The 19,094-nt window shown below is 41.1% G+C and overlaps 1 protein-coding gene across 4 annotated transcripts in view; it reads right to left on the bottom strand.

The window, feature by feature from the left end:
* Positions 1 to 6,363: 6,363 nt before the first annotated feature.
* Positions 6,364 to 19,094, bottom strand: part of SLC8A1 (solute carrier family 8 member A1) — a 386,260-nt gene continuing 373,529 nt past the window's right edge. For 3 of the 4 annotated variants that reach the window (XM_077764226.1, XM_077764227.1, XM_077764225.1), the window contains one exon: positions 6,419 to 10,132. In XM_077764226.1, the coding sequence (XP_077620352.1) occupies positions 9,756 to 10,132 (377 nt within the window). In that variant the 3' untranslated portion in view covers positions 6,419 to 9,755. Of the gene's footprint in view, positions 10,133 to 19,094 lie in introns of all 4 variants that reach the window. The other variant, XM_077764224.1, reaches the window with a different exon arrangement.

The raw sequence follows: 19,094 nt of genomic DNA, 5'->3' as shown, positions 1-19,094 counted from the left end.
GTGTGAAAAGATGGGTTCACTCTCCAGGCAGGTGACTCTGGAAAGTCACCTTTCCAGAGGTATGTGACTCTGGAAAGACTTGAGTCCAACAAAACAGCCTGGCCCAGAGCAGAGAGGAATCTCTGTAGGTAATATTTACATTAAATGAAAATAATACTTTGCAATTGTTCTAATGTTCATAGACCATATCCATCATGGGGGTGAGCAAGGGAGGGGGTCTGGCTCAAGACTAGGATTGGCCCCATGTATCTTGTCTAGTTCCCGACTCCATCTAGTATCTATATGGTGATGTGACTTAGGACATTGATAGCGATTTGTCTCTCCTTCCCAACTGCTTGTTTGCCTCTAGATACTGTATAAGTGGAGGGTAAGGGTTGAACACTGATGTTACTAAATCCTATGTCTCAGTAATTAACATGTTTTCTTTATGGCTTTGCCATAAAGATCTTGGCTTCAGAATTGGCATTTAAAAGCATCTCTCTTGGTGTTTAAAGTTACAAAATGTCAACAATTTATTAAAGGTGATAAACAGATTTAGTCCATTTTGAAAGTGAGGGCAACCCTTTCTTTTGGCTTTTTCTCATCCTCTACAGTTGTTTCTGAAAGATGTGCTACAGGGATTAAGAGTCACAGGGATGAAAGGGGTCACAGAAGAAGAGTCACCGATACGACCCTACTGCTCCTGGCTTCTTTGGGTGGTAGCCTCTTTTCTCAACAAAATGAAACCAGTTGGAAAAATTCCCAGTCTATTTTGATGAGAAAGATACTCATTTTTTAAAATGTAAATCTCTGCAGGATCTGTGAAGACAACCTGAGAATATTAAGATATTTTAAGCCACGTGCATACATTTACCACAGTATCATCTGTCTTGAAGAAGATTTGAAGTGTCACATTTCCCAAGGGATTACTAATGGCAGCAAAACTCTTGTTCCTAAGAGTTTGAGACTACAACCTCAAAGATAGTCCTTTCTGACAAACTGTAACAACAGTAGAGCTAATAAAAATGGCTTTCAGCTTTTGCATGATGTTATCCTTTGCTTAGATCCAACACCACAAAAATTTTGTTGAAATAGCAAAATGAAGTCCTTACAATATTTCCAATATTGAGACAATAAGTGTCCCCAACAAGGTCCAGTATGTCATGAAGCAGTTGGTTAAGCAGGATCCAGTGACCTGACATCAGTATTACTCCCCCTTTCTGTACCCACTTCTCACCCTGACTGGACCCCTTGGAGAAATCTCACGTACCAGTTGGTTGAAAGGGTTAGTTTGCCTGTTCATAAGATCTTGAAGGAAAATTCTAGGCACAACACAGCCAGTGTATATGCAAGTTGACGGTTGCTTGAGTGAATATATCTAAGTTAAATTACAGCTAGTAGAAGATCTATGTGGTGGTAGATGATTAGGTTTTTATGGCAGAACTGGGTAGGAGTCTCATTCATTCTTTCCTTTGTGCCAAAACACATTACTAGAAAATGTCAAGTGAGATATGGGAGCCTTCCTGCTCAGTGTTATGTTTCCAGGGAAAATATAAAATCTCATTCTTTTAATCCCTCAGGATTTGACCTAGACGAGCATAATTTTTTCAAGAGCTGTTTTCAGCACCCTCCAATAACAGAGGGTAATTGAAAAAGCCGGAAAGGTGCTCTAATCGATCCTGAAGACTGTCTATCAGAAATGCTTGCTAAATGAAGGGAAGAAAAGTGAATTTCATTCTTTTAAAGATCTACTCCTGTTTTTAGAAGGATATATATGGTTAACATTCTAGGCCAGTTTTCAAACCACTTGGAATTTGCATCTTTAGCAAAAAAAAAAAAAAAATCAGTAATGCACTTCTTTCTGTATCTCTTTCCCTTTCCCCACTTATAAAAGGTATCTGATAGGGGCGCCTGGGTGGCTTAGTCGGTTAAGCGTCTGACTTTCGCTTAGGTCATGATCTCGCGGTTCGTGGGTTTGAGCCCCACGTCGGGCTCTGTGCTGACTGCCAGCTCAGAGCCTGGAGCCTGTTTCAGAGTCTGTCACTCCCTCTCTCTCTGACCCTTCCCTGCTCGCTCGCTCACTCTCTCTCGCTCTCCTAGAAGTAAAAAAATAAATAAATAAACGTATCTGATAAAAATGAACACTNAGCTCAGAGCCTGGAGCCTGTTTCAGAGTCTGTCACTCCCTCTCTCTCTGACCCTTCCCTGCTCGCTCGCTCACTCTCTCTCTCCTAGAAATAAAAAAATAAATAAATAAAAAGCGTATCTGATAAAAATGAACACCAACCGGACATGGGCTTTTAGGGCAATCTTAGACATCCATAAACATAGTTCAAGTTATCTGACATACATTGTCTGTATTTATGCATATATCTCTATGCTGTAGGGAGAGATGGGATAGAGGAGATTTAATGCTGAAATTGTGTCTGATTCACATAGAAATAATCTTCAAACTACCGTTTCAAATATTTCATTACAGTGGTTGAAATAGCAACTTTTGGTAGAAATTAAAAAAAAGGTTGAAAACACCCCTTCTATTTGCATGAAAAGGCCAGTGTTTCAGAAGCCTTTTAACTCTGCTAGGTCTGTCTGAGCTTTCTTGTTTATTGGAGTTAGACTCCGGCTCAATATCCCATATGATGATTATTTAAAATATTAAAATTCTGAAATGTTAATAACATCTAAATGAAATCAGCCTTTTATGAATCAAATTGTCGTTATTAAGTTCTGAAATGTAGAAACTTCTTGGCCATGCCCCCCTCCCAAAAAAAGAAGAGGGAAATGATTGAAGGCATTTTTATGAGACACCTGTATAGATCCAGTGTATTCCACAAAATAACTGAATAATATGGAAAAGGGTGCCAAAAGCATTCTTTTTTGGGGGTTGCCAAAGCCAAAAGTTATGTCTGTGCCCAGCTTTCATTTTCATATAAAAATACAAGCTGAAATTGCACTGAATTGTTTTTGGAAACTGGAAATTTATCTTCCTTAAAGTTAATGGCTTTCAAATATTTTAGACAAGAGTAGTCTGTGATGATATCTTACCTCACACATTTTGTTTGTGCTAAATTCTCTCATTTTTAAGTACATTCTGTCAACAGCATAAATAACTTTCACCTAAAACATTATTTTAGGCATATTTATTGAACATTATTAGAATGTAAAATCTTTCAAGATTTCTTCTTTGGAGCATTTTTTCAAATTTAATGTTAAGTATCAGAAGGTAGAGAAATACACCTATAGAGAAAATTATTTTTCTCAGAACTAGCTATCTGGGTCATACAACTTTTATCTTAAATATTTATACAGTTGATTTTTTGAGTGAAATATTTTGAGAAGTGGTTATATATTTGGTTATTGGAATTGTTCTTTCCACTTGGAAAGAATATAGGTCAAAACAAAGAATCACGTTTTTAAGAAAGTTCTCCCTAGAGACTTTATCCATTGTTTTACCATGTGACTGCAAGGGGTCTAATAAAACGTTCTATAAATTAAAAGTGGGTTATTTATTTCAACTTGGAAATTTAGGGGAGAGGTCTTTGGAAATCTCTGGGCCAGATTCTTCTCGGTGAGTAAACAGGTTCCAGTACAGAGGGCTGCCTAATAATTCCAGTACATTACTTCCCCTGTCCCCACCCCTGCCCCCACAGTACACTCTTGAATCGGGCTGGGTAGATCTGTCTTTGCAGCCAGCAAATCAGGAGGGCCGGACTGTGCATTAACTCAAAACTGACTCAGTAATATTGAAGTTAGCTAATTTCTTTTTTTTTGGTGTGTTTGGTTATTAATGTGGAATTTTACTAGCCTTTGCATGTCAGGAATATAATACCCACAGAGAAACTGTTTTACCCACTTATATTTTTTGGAAGCATGAAAATCATACATTATGGTTTTCTAGGTTTACATGCTTCACCTTTGTAGAAACTTTCATAGGAGTTGAGTGTGTGTCTGTGTGTGTTGGTGAGCTCCTTAATTCTCATCCATATCTACGTATTTCGATAGAATAAAAGGCTAGGTAGATGACACTGAAGTATGAAAAATGTGATTCAAAAGGGAATAAAATCAATAACACTGTTGCAGTGTATACCTACAGGGTATATGTAAATGTCCCAAACATTTATAGAGATACATACTGTACTGATTGTTTGCGAAGCAGAATGCCATTATATTTATTTCTTCCTGTGATAAATTCACTTTCAGAAAAACATGCCCAGAGCACTTTATCATGAGCTTCTCCCCAATGCTGAGAGGTAATAGTGAGCAGTACTAAGGGTGATGAATATGATGGGAATAGTCCTGGAAGAAATACAAAGGTTGGGAATTAGGGAAAAGAAAAACTAAGATTGCATATTTCCAAGGGAACACCTCTCTGGATCTCTGATAAGGGTTAGGACAGTATGATTCTAAAGAACATGAGCAGACCAAGGAGCTGTGAAGTACCGCACTGGTTACAGATTGGGTGATTCTGGGCAAGCAAGTCTTCCTGTTAAGATAGGAGTCATGGTTTTTAACTACAAAGTCATGTTGCCTTCTGAAGTTGTGAAGTAATGTTCTCTCCTACAAATAAAATAATAATATATACAATGACTGTTGATTTAAATGTCGCTTAGGAGATTAAATTGGAGGAACTTTGGTAAAGTTGAAAATTGGTAGAGCCTCTGAGGGCATCTTTTGGGACACCTTGGTAGGCAGGGAAATAGTCACAGTAGGCTACTCACCAGTTCTTGTGGGCTGGAAAGCTGAAGTGCTCTTTCCCTTGGGACACCTAACACTCAGTGGTTGTTCCTTCTATAGGAAAGACTCTCTCTGCTTTGGGAGATGATTAACCATGGCCTGATTAAGCTCCAAAAATGAAATCCCTAACTGTTGCAATTGTTTCCCCTTCCTATGTCACCCTGGTAGGTGGAATACCATCCAGACCACACAGCACTTAAAACGTGCTGGGTGGAAGACCATGAACATGGTCCTAGAAGTGATAGGAATGTAATATTGAAAAGAAGAGCAGAGATGCCGTCCAGTAACAAAAATTTGTAGGTAGGTCTGAATGAAAGGTAATAAATGCACTCATAACAGCATCTGATCGTGTAAAGCTCATCTACATAGTGCATTCACTTGTTTATTGATTAGAATGCTCACTTTTACCCACAGCTAGAATGCTTTCATCAAGTCCAGCGGTTTCTATAAGAGAAGCTGCGACTGCCAGCTGTAGGTCTGGATGAGATCTAAGGTTGTGCACTGTCAATCCCAAAATGGCCATTACACAGTCATATAGTTATGAAATCATACTCAAGACTTGCTCCGAATTCAACTGCCCAAGATCAGGGACAAAAAAACCAGAATCCAAAGAGAAGCTTTACATCTTGAGCCAGGAACCACTTTTTAAAAGAAGTCTTAAAGGAGCTGATTTATATTCTTGAGAAGGTAAAGTTTTGTCAATGTTAGAGAATGGAGGGCTTCATCATCTATTGGAGGAAATTTATTATTTTTCTAATTGCTTCCACAAAGTTCTCAGATATGCGTAGAACAAACCAGTCAGTCTCTATTCTGACAGATTAGGATCAGGGATCCTGGGCTGTGGACTAACAGTGAATTTCCCTGTATGGAAAAAGCTTGTGCTTCTATTAACAGTGAGACCATTGGGGGACAGATGCTGTGTTAGGGATTCTTGTTGCAAATGGGATCCACCTATCAGAATGCGTGCAGGGTGGTTTAAAAGAGCAAATTTTATAGTTTTCTTCTTTGAAAAGCAACAAGAAAATGTGTGTTTATAGAAAACAAAGCTCTCTGAAATCTTTTCTGGTGGCAGGCTTGACTTACTGGGTTTGAAGGAATTAAAATGATCTCAGAAGAGGTTGAGAATCATTGAGCCAAGGCATTTTGTTGAAGGGTAGTTAAACAGCCAAGACTACTCTGGTCATTGATTTACTGCCTTTGTTACTTAAAGAAATAAACGTTGTCTGCTCATTTTGTGTTAAGCCAAAGATTGGTAATTAGGAGACATTAATTGATGATCCAAGAAAATACTTAAGTTACACCTTTTTTCCTTCACATGTGAAAGGGTGGCACATATGATCATATATGGACATAATGAGGAATTCTAAAGCAAATGTGAAAGACTGTCAGATGAATATCACTACACGTACACAGTGGACAGTTTCCATTATAAGAACTAAATCCACTGATATTAATGTAGGCTTGCAAATAAGTACACAAATTAGAGGTCACATACTTTCCCCCTACAAATGCTTATTTCTGGTGTCACCTCATCCTATACTATTGATTATATGACACATAAAGTCAATAGCATGTAATTAGAAATTAATGCAAGGAAGTTCTATTAGGAATCGAGAGGAATACAGTGATACTAAAAGACTATTGCTTGGATCAGTTTTACCAGAATTAATTTATTAGCCAGAATATTCTGCTAAAAAGTGGTTGGATGCATAGTTGTTTATGGGTTAATGTTCCTGGATGCAGAAAGGAGGCAGATAAAGGGTACTAAAAGATGTGGAAAAAAAAAAAATGAAATGGAGAAACCTCCAACACTTATCTCTGTACCACCAGATAGACACACATTCTGACACTGTGCTCTCTTGGGACATTAGAAAGGAAATCTTACATGACCGAAGGGTTGACATTTGCAAGAGTCTGAATCCTGGGTATCTACTTTCTGTCTTTTGGATGAGGATACCAGTTGCACAATAATACCTTTTTGGTCTTTATTTCTTCAAAACATGAAAACAAAAATGAAGTAGATGACCATGAGAGAAAACATTTACATACAGAATATGCTGTATCACTGGTGATTAAATCAGAAACAATTAGAAACTTTATTTGTGCCAGTAATGTGTACCATTTATAAGGAACAGCACAATCAGTGCACTTCCCCCCTAAAGCTGTGCACAATACACACAAGAGAAACAAAATGAAATAATTTTACACAACTACAATTATTAACAACCCTGAAAAATCAGAATCATATTTTCCCTATAACATGAAACTGTAAAAAGCGAACAAACCAAAAAGCTTTGAAATTAAAATTCAGTGGCAAGAATTTCTGAAAGTCCTCTGTGAAAATCTGCTACAGGATTATTGACGTTCCAAATATGGCTAAAATTGAGTGCAAAAATCTAATATTTCAACAACTCACGCCCTTTGACTATGTTTACTTGGCGTTTCTAGGCTAGCTTTCCGTTTACTAAATCTTAAAAAAAATGGATTAGAACGTGCCCCCGAAAGAGTTAGGCCACCAGTTTTGGACCACGGCCGGCTGGGGTGAGTCTCCTGGAGATATGAGGAATGGTAGAGGTGTGGGGCATAGAAAAGTACTGTTGTCCAACAGAGATAAAAACTGGGATTACTTGGACTTGCTCAGTCCTAGGGATCACCAACGTGATTGCCCTTCTTGGTTTACAACGGGGAGATGCACAGATCTGCAAGATTGGCTGAGGACACGTACGATGCTTCCCCTAACCTGTGCTTTGTCTCTTAAGTTAAAATCTTAGATATTTGGACAATCGTATGTGTACAGTTTCAGTGTGTTTATGTTAAAAGTTTTATAATTGTTTTTTCCCTGCAAGATAAAACTGTGTTCATCTGGCTGTGCTAACTTTTACCCATGGAGATAGCAATCACATTAGCTGGGAGCCCCGAGGGCAGGGATCTGAGCTGTCCTGTTCATGGTTTAGTCCCCACGAGTAGCACAGCACCTGATATATTGAGTAGTAACCAGCATTTAATTTTTCATTCAGTCACCAAATGTTTATGAAATGATGAGTGATCATAATTACGGAGTAGAAGAAGAGAGAGTAACTCTGAACAGCTTTTATCTCTTAAGTATCTTTGAATCAATACAGAGGGCCAGTGGTGTCTCTGGCCTGGGATGTTTTATAGATAGAGAAGTCTCTGAGACAGGACCAAAGTCATTCCGTTTTTCCTCATTACTAGACTCACTACTTTGGAATGTTGGGTGTATCCATGCTCTTTGGTATTTTGATATAGAAAGAGCCATTCCTTTTCCAGGGTTAAAAACCTCCCAGTGCAATCCTCCTGGGAGGCACTAATCTCATTTAATTGCTTACTCCTTAGTCATAAGTACAGAAGACGCACTTTTAAAGGCCCATGGGTCTCCCTGGCTTATTTCCTACTCAGGAACTGCAGACAGAATCAGAGGAGTCTGGATGGTGAGAGTAACAGGGCTCAAAATAGCCTTTTATGTAAAAAAATAAACTGAACAAACCACTATCTACCATCTGTGCCAGACAGAGCAGAAGTGAAATAAATACTTTGGGGGCAGGGGTGGGTGTCAGGGAAATGGAGGCTCTCAAAGCCTGGGCACATCGAATCTGGCCACTGCTCTACAACTTTCTCCTTACCCTCCAGAATCACCAACAGGTGATTCTTCAGAGGCCTCGGGTGTATTCCACATGGCTAATTTCCCATGATGATACTTGGTAGTTTGCCTGCTGTCCTCTTAGGAGCTTTAACTTCCCAATGACCCGTTATTGCTTCTTAGAAATGGATGTGCAGGTCCATGAACAATAAGCCATTTTCTTTTATCCCTACTAAAATCAAACTCAGTAACAACACAAACGTTACAACTCAGGTGAAAAGGAAACTCACTTCTATCTTCAATGTCCAGTCAACGTTGCTGAATGGGAGAACAGTATACACTATACTATATACAGATACACTTATTTTGTTTTTCATCCATGCACTGTGTAACAGGTATCACAACAACATTCCCAAACAGGCACACGAAGAGGGAGCATATGTTCAGTCATGACTGGAACGGGATTGTGCAAGCCATGGATACGTCCCAAAATAAAACCGACGAATGGTTCCAGGCAACAGCACACACGGGACCGGGACACACATGATGCAAATGGAAAACAATGATGCGCTTTTTTGAATGGGATTATTCCTGTTTGCCTGAGAAACGGTGGGCAGGAGGAGGAGGGTTGGGATGGGGGGTCTGGGGGGTTAGCCAGGCTGGAAAATCAGAATGAGGGCCTTGCTAATCACAGTCCAGAGCTAAAGAGATAAGAAATTAATGATTTTGCACGTTCTTGGGAATCGAGGCACATTATTCTGTACCTGCTGAACAAGAGTGTCAGGCATCATATTGTTAACTATCAGACTGTATCTAGAACCATCACTTCTCCCGACTCTGTTCAAGCTCCCATGCTGCTTCTGGAGGCAGCTTTATCTCTGCTCATATTCCAGAGAGAAGCACAAAATTTAGTGATTGAGCGCAGACCTGCCTCTTCTTCCGTGCCTGCATCCTTTCTGAATCCAAATAATTTTTAAAGTGTTTGGAAAAAGGGCAATTGTCATGATTTAAATTTTCACCAAAAAACCCATTTGCACTTGGATTGGTCATCACTTCCCGCGAGGGAAACAAAAACTTTGACCTCCCACAAAACAAGACAAAATAAAAGTCAAAACATCAACCACCTCCCAGCCCCCACCAAAAACAAGCAGAAACAGAAAACAAATCAAAGACTTAATGATTTATGAACCTGGAGAGAACACAGTCCTTCTAGGCTGAGCTGCAAAGATGCCCCTGCCTTCATGCCTTGTTCAAGGTGACGATGCCCCTGGGAATAGGTGATGGTTTCTCACTTCGGCCCTAGTACAGAGTATGCTCTTGAAGCTGGGTTCCATCAGCAGGTAAGTGAACATGACAAATGTCAGTTTCCTCTGTTCGTTATACATAATATTTTATGTATATATATATACGTATATATATAAATTTACTATATCTGATTGTTCCTTTAGAAGCCTTTTATGTGGCAGTAGGCCTCCAGGGAGGAGAAGAAAATGTACAAGAGCCACAGGAGCACGAAGAGGCAGGATGTGAGGAGCTTGGCAGTCCGGGGCCCACCCAGCTCACCTCCAATTTCCGGCCTTCGCCGATACAGCAGCACCCCCACGTTGATGAAAGCAAAAATGGTGAAGAGAGTGACAGAGAAAGCTAGCGTGCCAGGGGACACTTTGAACTGTTCCCCATTGGCCGCGTGGTAGATGGCAGCGATGGACCAGGCCACGCCAATTCCCAGGAAGACGTTCACAGCGTTGCTGCCAGTGACGTTACCTATGGATGCATCTGCGTACTGGTCCTGGGTGGCGGCCACTTTGCTTGCAAACGTATCTGTGGAAGAAGAAGAACAAGGCAGTGACACTCAGTATTTTTTTTNATTTCATGTGTCTGTTGGCCATCTGGATGACACTCAGTATTTTTAAGAGGTCTGTGGAGTGTTAGAAGCTTCAGCTGTGTGCTCTAGGGTCAAATCCCCTGATGGAAACCCACTGACCAGGAGAAGGTTTCGCTGTTCTCCGGAGTCCCCGTCCTGTGGTCAGAACAATGGGATCTAGACATCAGGAGTCAAATGTTTGGCTGTGTTATGGACCGGATGATCTTGGTCAAGTTCTTTCCCCACAGGTTCCACAGTTGTTTGTAACATTGACCTTGCAGGGCAGAATTTTTCAGAGTGATCATGGCCCATCGATGTCAGAATCACGTGGGGTCCTTCTTAAGGGTGAACGGCACAAAGCTCCATCTGGCTGAGCTGCATCAGAATCACCGGGGCCCAGGAATCTGATTTAACAAGATTCCAAAAGGTGGTACACGGTCGCTAAAATTTATGAATGGCTATTGAAGGGAATTACTAGAAGGTTCTGTATCAACAGCTCTAGGTTACAGATGAGAAAGATAAGGTGTTGGGAGATCTTTCCGGAGATTCCAGAGTAAATCCTCAGTGGAATTGAAGCGAATTGAGCCATATAATAGCTGGCGTTGGCCTAGAGCCTTAGGACTAGGAAAGCTGACTCACTTACGTTACTGCATTGATTATGACAATTCTATGAGGAGACACACTTTATAGGTGAGGATACTGGGCTTCGGGAGAATAAGTGATGGGTGCGACATCACACAACAAGAAAGCCATCTTAGCTTGCACTGGGACCTTGTGCCTTCACGGCAAGGACTCATTCACCACACCATCTTACCTTTCACTATGCCGTGAGTACGAATGGCCACTCTCAAAGCTTTGTTCACCAGTAATCCTGAGTGCATCTTTTTCTGAAGATAGGAACATCATGGTCCATATCAGGAGTAGGACAAGAAGTAACTTATATTCTCGATGAGTAGGGCATGTTTGAGCCATCAAATCTTGCCTCCACAACTGAATGTGTGACCCCAGGTGGATTACTTAATTTCTCAAGCCTCAATTTTTCAATCTGTGAAATGGGGATAGTGACACCCACTTCAGGGTGCTGTTGAAATACTATAGGTAAATGCTGATCTAACTTGGTATGTAGTAAGAGTAGCTCTTTCTGTTCTTTTGCAAAGATCATGTGAGTAAAGCTGGCTGGATCAATTTACTAAAAGTTGAGGCAGGATCTGATATTGCTCCCTTTTTTGAGCGCGTAAACAGAACTTGCAAGACCATTTCTTTTCTACACAACTGCCTTGTTTTAAAATTTTTATTACGTTTATTTCTGAAAGGCAGAGAGAGAGAGAGAGTGCGTGTGTGGAGGAGGGGTAGAGAGAGAGAGATTGAGAATCTGAAGCAGGATCCAGGCTCTGAGCTGTCACCACAGAGCTTGATGTGGGGCTCAAACTCACGAACCGTGAGATCATAACCTGAGCTGAAGTCGGACGCTCAACCGACTGAGCCACCCAGGTGCCCCTTTACAGCTGCCTTGTTAATAATATCGAAGTCCTCTCAGCTACCTTGGCAGAATACTTTGCACAGTAAGCTTATAGAAGATGTGAATAACTCAGATTGGACTCACATTTGCAGAGCCGGTAAAGGCAGGTGTGATATTACCGCAAGGTGCCATGTCATCTGCTCTGCTCCTCTGGAGGTTCCTGGGATGCTCTGAGCAGGCCTGGACTTGTGGGATATCTGGACCACTTCCTCACCTATGTTGCTATCCTGTTGCTACCGTTCTCCTTCTGTAGATCTCCAATGGGGATGATACATAAAGCAATGCCAGCTTATAGATTTTTGTGCTTTACTCTGGGCGAGTCGGTTACTTAGGCTGCTCAGAGGATACTTCCACAGCAGTACTTCCCTTTCTTTTTTGAAAGGAAGTTAGTCAACATGGAGGGCCCCTCTCATTAGTCTTGACCGTTCTGGTAGAAAGAAGGTACTGTTTTATAATTAAACTCAGGCAAATGCTGCCTGCTCTGTACCAGGCACCATCCTATACATCACACACATATTCTCATGCAACCCTCTTATCAGCCTTAAAGATTTTATGATTTGGGCACACCTCTTGGACACGGCAATAGAACACAGATTTTCAAACCAAATTTTAAACCAAGTTGTTTCAACTTCAGAGCCCATCCTCAGTCCACAGCACACTGCCGCTCCCAGAAGACTAAAGTTTTCCCTTCCTCATTTCAGACGACCCTATTCCTTCCCCTCAGAAACCGATTTTCGCAGAATGCTCTTTCCTGTCTCAGAAAGGGGTAGGCACTTTGCTCACCCACCCACCTGCATTTGTGTAGCTTTGTGCATTCGGATCACACCCTGCAGCCCCACCAGGACTATCATGGAGGCTGGTGAGTGAAAGCCACGCAAGACAAATCTTAATGGTCCCTTGCACTTCATTATTAAGAGTTATTAGGAGCTGCAGCCAGTAGCCTCCACAAAATGAAGTCATTTCACTTTTCTTTTTCAAGGACAGACAGCTGAGCAGGGAAAGTGAAGGAAAAGAGTGGAAGGCAGGGGAAAGCAGATCCCAGCTCATCCGCTGCTGAGGAACACCTGAGATGCCGTTCTGTGCTCACTTGGCTGTTGGCACCAGCCGGTGGTGGACAGATGGCCGTGTTAGGCTGGGCCCGACGGGGTAGGGATGATCCCTCCCCATGCTGGTGACCTGGCACCGTCTCACACCTGCTTAACTCCCCTGGCATGTGGTGCATGGCACACAGGACTCCCTGGGTGCCCCATGGCCACTCAAACCCTACGCTTTCTGGAGGCTTCTGCTGCCATGCCAGAAGGGAATGAGGTGTAAAATTAAAGATTCCTAGGCCCAGGGACCCTGAACACCCAGACCAGTCCTTTTGCCTAAAAGACATCCCTGGGTCTGCAGGGATGTCTCTCCCTCCCTCCCTCCTTTTCCAGTAGCCTGTTGTGAGTATTGAATTGGAATTCTTGTAATAACGGCTTCCTGTTTCCAAACGCCTTTCTCTGGCTTTCCTGCAAAATGAGTAGTCGAAGTAATCAGCTGGTCACAGCAGTGAAACCCGATTTGGGCCTTTTTGAGTCTGGTTTTATTTACCTGGGTTATACATCAGGCCTTTTGTCTGTTTTAATTCAAAAGCTATGTAAGAATTATAGACATACTTTGCAAACCCAAGCCATTAACCTTACCTCCGGCAGAGAGAACTCTGTTTTCCAAATCAGGTAGGATGGAATCTCCCCAAATTGCCTTCTATCACTGCTTTGCTGCTTAGTGCAAACGGCAACGCATCACACGCCGTATGTTGGGCACTGCCACGCCTTACCCGGGACACTAAGCCCATACCCTGCTTATGGCTGAGCAAGGCAAAGGCCACTCAAATGCCATTCCCCAAAGTAAAATCCGAGAAATAACTGAGGTCTCGGAAGGGTTGTAATCATATTCAGAACTTGGCCCATTTAACAAACATATGAATCAGATTTCCCATGTGATTGGCACAAACTAAGACATGTTGATAACATCGTATATATGTCTTCCTACCTATACAGCTTAGGTCATATTTCTAGTAGGTATTTTTGCTTTCAACTTCACCTTGTGTTCTAATGAATTTTGGACTAGTCCTGCAGTCTTAGATGTTTGGTTCTGCCTCCTGGTACCTATGACTGTAAATCAACAGGGAAGATTCAGGAGACAGTGTGGCTGGAACTAAACCATACATCACAGAGTTAGGACATCACTGTTCTCTGCAGACCTACCTTGACTTGACTGTGTATAACCTTGGCCAAGTCATCTGGTCAATGTGCACAAAAGGTCACCTCATTCCCCTTTCCTCCAGGAATTGTTACCTGAATTTTTCAAACTTTACAGCGACGTGCACACCAAGCCTTAAACGTCTCTTCTGTAGAAAGGATAGTTGTTATATTCCTGCAGGTCACACACAAGGTTTATTATCTAAAGCAAAGGTTTCATCCTGGATGATATATTCTTGACTTTTAGCATATTTTGGGGGCCAGCTGTTCAACCCTCAAGCACTCTGTGCCTCAGGAACTGACACTAATGGTGATTTTAATTGGAATCCAGCCTGCCTGTCAAGGGCATGGTTACTTTCCCAGCACCTGTGAATTACTGGCACTATAAGAGACAGACCAGGGGGTGCAGAGCTTCATGATGGAGTAGTGAGTGAAGGCTCATTAAGGTGACAGTTGTAGCTCTTCTATGCATCGTTGGGTAAGACGCTTCACTTGTTTTTTTAGTTCTAGTTTTTTTCATCTAAAATAAAAGATTTAGGGGCACCTGGGAGGCTCAGTCGGTTAAGTGTCTGACTTTGGCTCAGGTCATGATCTCCCAGTTCGTGGGTTCAAGCCCTGCATCAGGCTCTGTGCTGACAGCCAGCTCACAGAAGCCTGTTTCAGATTCTGTCTCTCTCTCTCTCCCTCTCTCTGACCCTCTCCTGCTCACGCTGTCTCTCTCTCTCTCTCAGAAATAAAAACATTAAAAAAAAATAAAATACTTAGACTAGCATATCTCTAAGACTGTAAATTTACTGTTTGGGTAGTGTACAGAATACATCAAAACACTAAATTCACATGTATGATTCTAGTGTGTGTGTGTTTTGTTTTGTAGGAATTTATATATGAGCACCCTTCTTCATTGGAACTGATTAATGCTAATTGTTTCTCATTTTAAAGAATGGCCTGAGTGAAATATTCAAAGATCCTAGGAAGAAAGATCTCTAGACCCGAAGACATTGTCATTGATCAAATCATGGCAATATTTATGAAATTAAACCACACCATCCAGAGTCATTTGCCTTTTCAAAATAGATCAACGTTGGCAAAATTATTTACTTGAAGTCACTCTGACTAACCATCCATTTGTATGAGTGATCCGAGGTCTCAATGGTGGCAGAGACGACTGTTACATCATGTCAAGTTTGCACACCGCTGGCTTGGGAAACACTGGGAGAGCCTGATTAAAAGATTTGGGGCTCCACTCTCAATCCACTTAATCAGGCTCTCTGAGGAAAGGAAGGATACATTTTAACAAATGCCTCAGGTTCTTCTTATTTACACCAAGGTCTGAGAGCCATGGCTCTGAGGCAGGGAAATGGCTGTCGCTCCAAACACCCACAGTTTGGGGGCCCTTGCTGAGAGTGATATGTTTCAGTTTGGGGGAAGCAGCTAATCTCTCTTAGAAACAATGGTGCCCTCAGGTATAGTGGTTATTTTACTCCTAGAACCACTTGGGTGGGTTTGATGCCCCTGGCCCTCCAACTCTAATGTCCTCCAACTCTTGAGTTATGCTATGCTCTTATCTTTTATTTTGAGACATTATAAGTGGTTTGTATTCAACTGGAAGGAACTTGGGTTAATTTTCTCTCTTCTTTCAGTGTTCCCTCATTTTCCAAATTTTGTTTATTAAAAATTTTTTTCTTTCGTAGTTTATTGTCAAGTTGGTTTCCAATTAACACCCAGTGCTCACCCCCACAAGTGCCCTCCTCTGTGCCCATCACCCCCCTTCCCTTTTCCCCCACCCCCATCAGCCCTCAGTTTGTTCTTCACATTCAAGAGTCTCTCATGGTTTGCCTTCCTCCCTCTCCCCAAGTATTTTCCCCCTTCTCCTCCCCCATGGCCCTCTGTTAAGTTCCTCCTAATCCACCTATACGTGAAAACATATGGCATCTGTCCTTCTCTACGTGATTTATTTCGCTCAACATAACACCGTCGAGTTCCATCCACGTTGATACAAATGGCCAGATTTCATTCTTTCTCATTGCCATGTAGTATTCCATCGCATAGATAAACCACATCTTCTTGATCCATTTGTCAGTTGATAGACACTTAGGCTCTTCCCATGATTTGGCTGTTGTTGAGAGTGCTGGTATGAATATTGGGGTACATGTGCCCCTATGCATCAGCACTCCTGTATCCTGGGTAAATTCCCAGCAGTGCTATTGCTGGGTCATAGGGGAGTTCTATTGTTAATTTTTTGAGGCACCTCCACACTGTTTTCCAGAGGGTCTGCACCAGTTTACATTCCCACCAACAGTGTAGGAGGGTTCCTGTTTCTCCACATCCTCGCCAGCATCTATAGTCTCCTGATTTAACGTTTTCGCCACTCTGACTGGCATGAGGTGATATCTCAGTGTGGTTTTGATCTGCATTTCTCTGATGATGAGGGACGCTGAGCATCATTTCATGTGTCTGTTGGCCATCTGGATGTCCTCTTTGGAGAAGTGTCTGTTCATGTCTTCTGCCCATTTCTTCACTGGATTATTTGTTTTTCGGGTGTGGAGTTTGGTGAGTTCCTTATAGATTTTGGAAACTTGCCCTTTATCGGATATGTCATTTGCAACTATCTTTTCCCATTCTGTTGGTTGCCTGTTAGCTTTATTGATTGTTTCCTTTGCTGTGCAGTAGCTTTTTATCTTGGTGAGGTCCCAATAGTTCATTTTTGCTCTTGGTTCCTTTGCCTTTGGGGATGTGTCAAGTAAGAAATTGCTACAGTTGAGGTCAAAGAGGTTATTTTTCCTGCTTTCTCGTCTAGGGTTTTGATAGTTTCCTGTCTCACATTCAGGTCCTTTATCCATTTTGAGTTTATTTTTGTGTGTGGTGTGAGAAAGTGATCTAGTTTCATTCTTCTGCATGTTGCTGTCCAGTTCTCTCAGCACCATCTGTTAGAAAGGCTGTCTTTTTTCCATTGGATATTCTTTCCTGCTTTGTCAAAGATTAGTTGGACATATATTTGTGGGTCCATTCTGAGTTCTCTATTGTATTCCATTGGTCTATGTGTCTGTTTTTGTGACAATACCATACTGTCTTGATGATTACAGCTTTGTAGTAGAGGCAAAGTCTGGAATTATGAAGCCTCCAATTTTGGTTTTCTTCTTCAATATTACTTTGACCCCAAAGACTATTTGGGGTCTTTTTGGGGTCTTTTGTGGTTCCATACAAATTTTAGGATAATTTTAGGATAATTTGTTCTACCTTTGAGAAGAAGGCTGATGCAATTTTGATTGGGATTGATTTGAGTGTGTAGATTGCTTTGCGTAGTAATGACATTTTAACAACATTTATTCTTCTGATCCATGAGCATGGAATGCTTTTTGATTTTTTTTGTGTCTTCTTCAATTTTCTTCATAAGTTTTCTATAGTTTTCATTATACAGATCTCTTACATCTTTGGTTAGGTTTATTCCTAGATATTTTATGGTTTTTTGTGCAATTGTGAATGGGATCAGTTTCTTGATTTCTCTTTCTGTTGCTTTGTTATTGGTGTATAAAAATGCAGCTGATTTCTATATGTTGATTTTGTACCCTGCAGCTTTGCTGAATTCATAGATCAGTTCTAGTAGGCTTCTGGTGGAGTCTGTCAGGTTTTCTATGTAGAGTAAAATNTATGAACTCTGATTTAAGTGTATGGTAGAATTCCCCAGGGAAGCCATCTGGCCCAGGGCTCTTATTTGTTGGGAGATTTTGATTCAATTTCTTCACTATTTATGGGTCTGTTCAGATTTTCTATCTCTTCCCGTGTGAATTTTGGTAGTGTGTGTGTGTGTTTAGGAACTTGTCAATTTCTTCTAAGTTGTCTGGTTTGTTGGCATATAATTTTTCATAGTACTCCCTGATCATTGCTTGTATTTCTGAGGGATTGGTTGTAATAAGTCCATTTTCATTCATAATTTTGTCTATTTGGGTGCTCTCTCTTTTCCTTTTGAGAAGCCTGGCTAGAGGTTTATCAATTTTGTTTATTTTTAAAAGAAACAACTCTTGGTTTTATTGATCTCTTCAGATGTTTTTTTGGGGTTCTGTATTGTTTATTTCTGCCCTGATTTTTATTATTCTCCTACTGGATTTGGGATACTCTTGTTGCTCCCCTTCTAGTCCCTTTAGGTGTGCTGTTAGATTTTGTATTTGCACTTTTTCTAATTTCTTGAAATAGAGTGCAATGTGCTTTCCCCTTACAACTGCCTTTGCCACATCCCATAGAGTTTGGATTGTTGTATTTTCATTTTCATTTATTTACGTATATATTTTAATTTCTTCTCTAATTACCTGATTGGCCCATTTGTTCTTTAGTAGGGTGTTCTTTAACCTCCATGTTTTTGGAGGTTTTCCAGACTTTTTCCTGTGATTGATTTCAAGTTTCATAGCATTGTGATCTGAAAGTGTGCATGGTATGATCTCAACTGTCTTCTATTTTTTGAGGGCTGCTTCACGAGCCAGTATGTGATCTATCTTGGAGAATGTACCATGCGCACTTGAGAGGAAAGTGAATTCTNAGTGTTATTATTGAAAAATATGGGTTTAGAGTCATTGTGTTCTTTGTGGTGGTGTTTCTGGTACCTTGTGTTCCTTGCAACATTTCCCTCATACAGTCCCCTTTAGAATTTCTTGTAGGGCTGGTTTAATGGTGATGAATTCTTTCAATTTTCATTTATTTGGGAAGACTTTTATCTCTCCTTCTATTCTGAGTGACAGGCTTGCTGGATAGAGGATTCTTGGCTGCATATTTTTCTGTTCATCACATTGAAGATTTCTTGCCATTCCTTTCTGGCTCACGAAGTTTCAGTAGATAGGTCTGTAACTACTCTGATAGGTTTCCCTTTGTACGTTAGAGCCCTGTTATCCCTAGCTGCTTTCAGAATTCTCTTTTTGTCCTTCTTTTTGCCAGTTTCACTATATGTTGTGCAGAAGATCAATTCAAGTTATGTCTGAGGGAAGTTCTCTGTGCCTCTTGGATTTCAATGTCTGTTTCCTCTCATTTGATTGTATCACTCAGTTCTCGAACTCTCCTTTTGTGCTCCTGGATCACTTTGTCTCTTTTTCTCAGCTTCCTCTTTTTCTATAATTGTGTCTTCTAATTCACCCATTCTCCTCTCTGCCTCTTCAGTCTGTGCATTGGATGCCTCCATTTTAT

This window comes from Crocuta crocuta, unplaced genomic scaffold, assembly GCF_008692635.1.
Source record: "Crocuta crocuta isolate KB4526 unplaced genomic scaffold, BGI_CrCroc_1.0 scaffold164, whole genome shotgun sequence".
Taxonomy (NCBI): domain Eukaryota; kingdom Metazoa; phylum Chordata; class Mammalia; order Carnivora; family Hyaenidae; genus Crocuta; species Crocuta crocuta.
Note: the sequence above shows the minus strand (reverse complement) of the source record. Positions and strands in the feature narration are given on the sequence as shown.